Source organism: Penaeus monodon, chromosome 22, assembly GCF_015228065.2.
Source record: "Penaeus monodon isolate SGIC_2016 chromosome 22, NSTDA_Pmon_1, whole genome shotgun sequence".
In the NCBI taxonomy this organism is placed as follows: domain Eukaryota; kingdom Metazoa; phylum Arthropoda; class Malacostraca; order Decapoda; family Penaeidae; genus Penaeus; species Penaeus monodon.
This window is the reverse complement of record NC_051407.1, coordinates 3,572,707-3,573,819: the sequence shown is the minus strand read 5'-3', so window position 1 is coordinate 3,573,819 and position 1,113 is coordinate 3,572,707. Positions and strand designations below refer to the sequence as shown.

At 45.7% G+C, this 1,113-nt stretch overlaps 1 protein-coding gene across 1 annotated transcript in view; it reads right to left on the bottom strand.

Annotated features, from left to right (window-relative positions):
- Positions 1–6: 6 nt before the first annotated feature.
- The window catches only part of LOC119587470, a gene marked incomplete in the record, with an annotated part of 7,938 nt that continues 6,831 nt past the window's right edge, over positions 7–1,113 (bottom strand). The window contains 1 exon segment of the mRNA XM_037936197.1: positions 7–733. Coding sequence (XP_037792125.1) covers positions 535–733 — 199 coding nt within the window.

The window sequence follows — 1,113 nt, the reverse complement described above, 5'->3', positions numbered from 1 at the left end:
GGAGAATGTGAAAAGACAAGAAGAATTGTGAATTAAATCGACGTCCATCATTCTTCTCTCTCTCTCTCTTCGTCGTCAAAGAAAACGGGAAACACGAACATCAACGCATCTTCCTCGTCAAAGAAAACGGGAAACACAAACATCAACGCATCTTCGTCATCAAAGAAAACGGAGAACACGAGCATCAGGGCATCTTAACCAAAGTGGCGTCTTTAACGTTGTCGCAACAGAGAAGTTTATCAAGTTTATCGTCGTCATCATTTAGAAAAGCCTACATGGAGCTTCTGAGGCCCGTAGCCAAGTAGCCTAATTGGCTTAGTAGCATCGTAACCTACAGGTCCTAGTAGCTTCGTAGCCTAGTTAGCCTCACAACCAATTAGGCTAGCCTCGTAGTCTAACCAGCCTCGTAGCCTCAGAAACACCCATTATCTACGAACCCAACGAGTCTCGTAGGCCCGCAGCCAAACCAAACTCGCAAACCCCGTAGTCCAACTGAGCCTCATAGTCCTATTTTAGCCCCGTAGCCCAGATAGCCTAGTAACCATAGCCCCCGTAATGCGTGGGCTGGGCCTTGGGCGAGCACTTGGAGATGTAATTGGTCTGGAAGTGGAGTGACGTTTCCGTGACGTATTCGTTCTGCGTCACGGTCTGGGTGACGGTCTCGTAGACGCGGTACTGTGACGTCAGAGTCTGGGTGAGGTAGTGGGGGTGACGCTCGGTTTGCGTCACGTGTCTGGAGGGAGAAAGAGAGGGGAGGAGGAGAGGAGTTAGTGACATTAGATTAATAAGTTAGAGAAAGGGATGATTATAAAATGGTGGTGGAGGAAAGTATGATGATAAAATGGTGGTGGAGAAGAGGTCGTTGATAAGATAGTGAGGGAGGAAATGACGTTGATAAAATAGTGGTGGAGGAGAGAATGATGATAAGATAACGATGGAGGTAATTGATAAGATAATTGTGAAGGAGAGGATATGAGTGTTGGGGGAAGCGGGGGAGAAACTATGACATTGTCGGGGAAAATGTGGATCTGATTAATGGAAATAAAGATGAAAATAAATAAAACAAAGGCACCTTCCTTTTCATTCAGTAATTAAGAGCAAAGCAATACATAT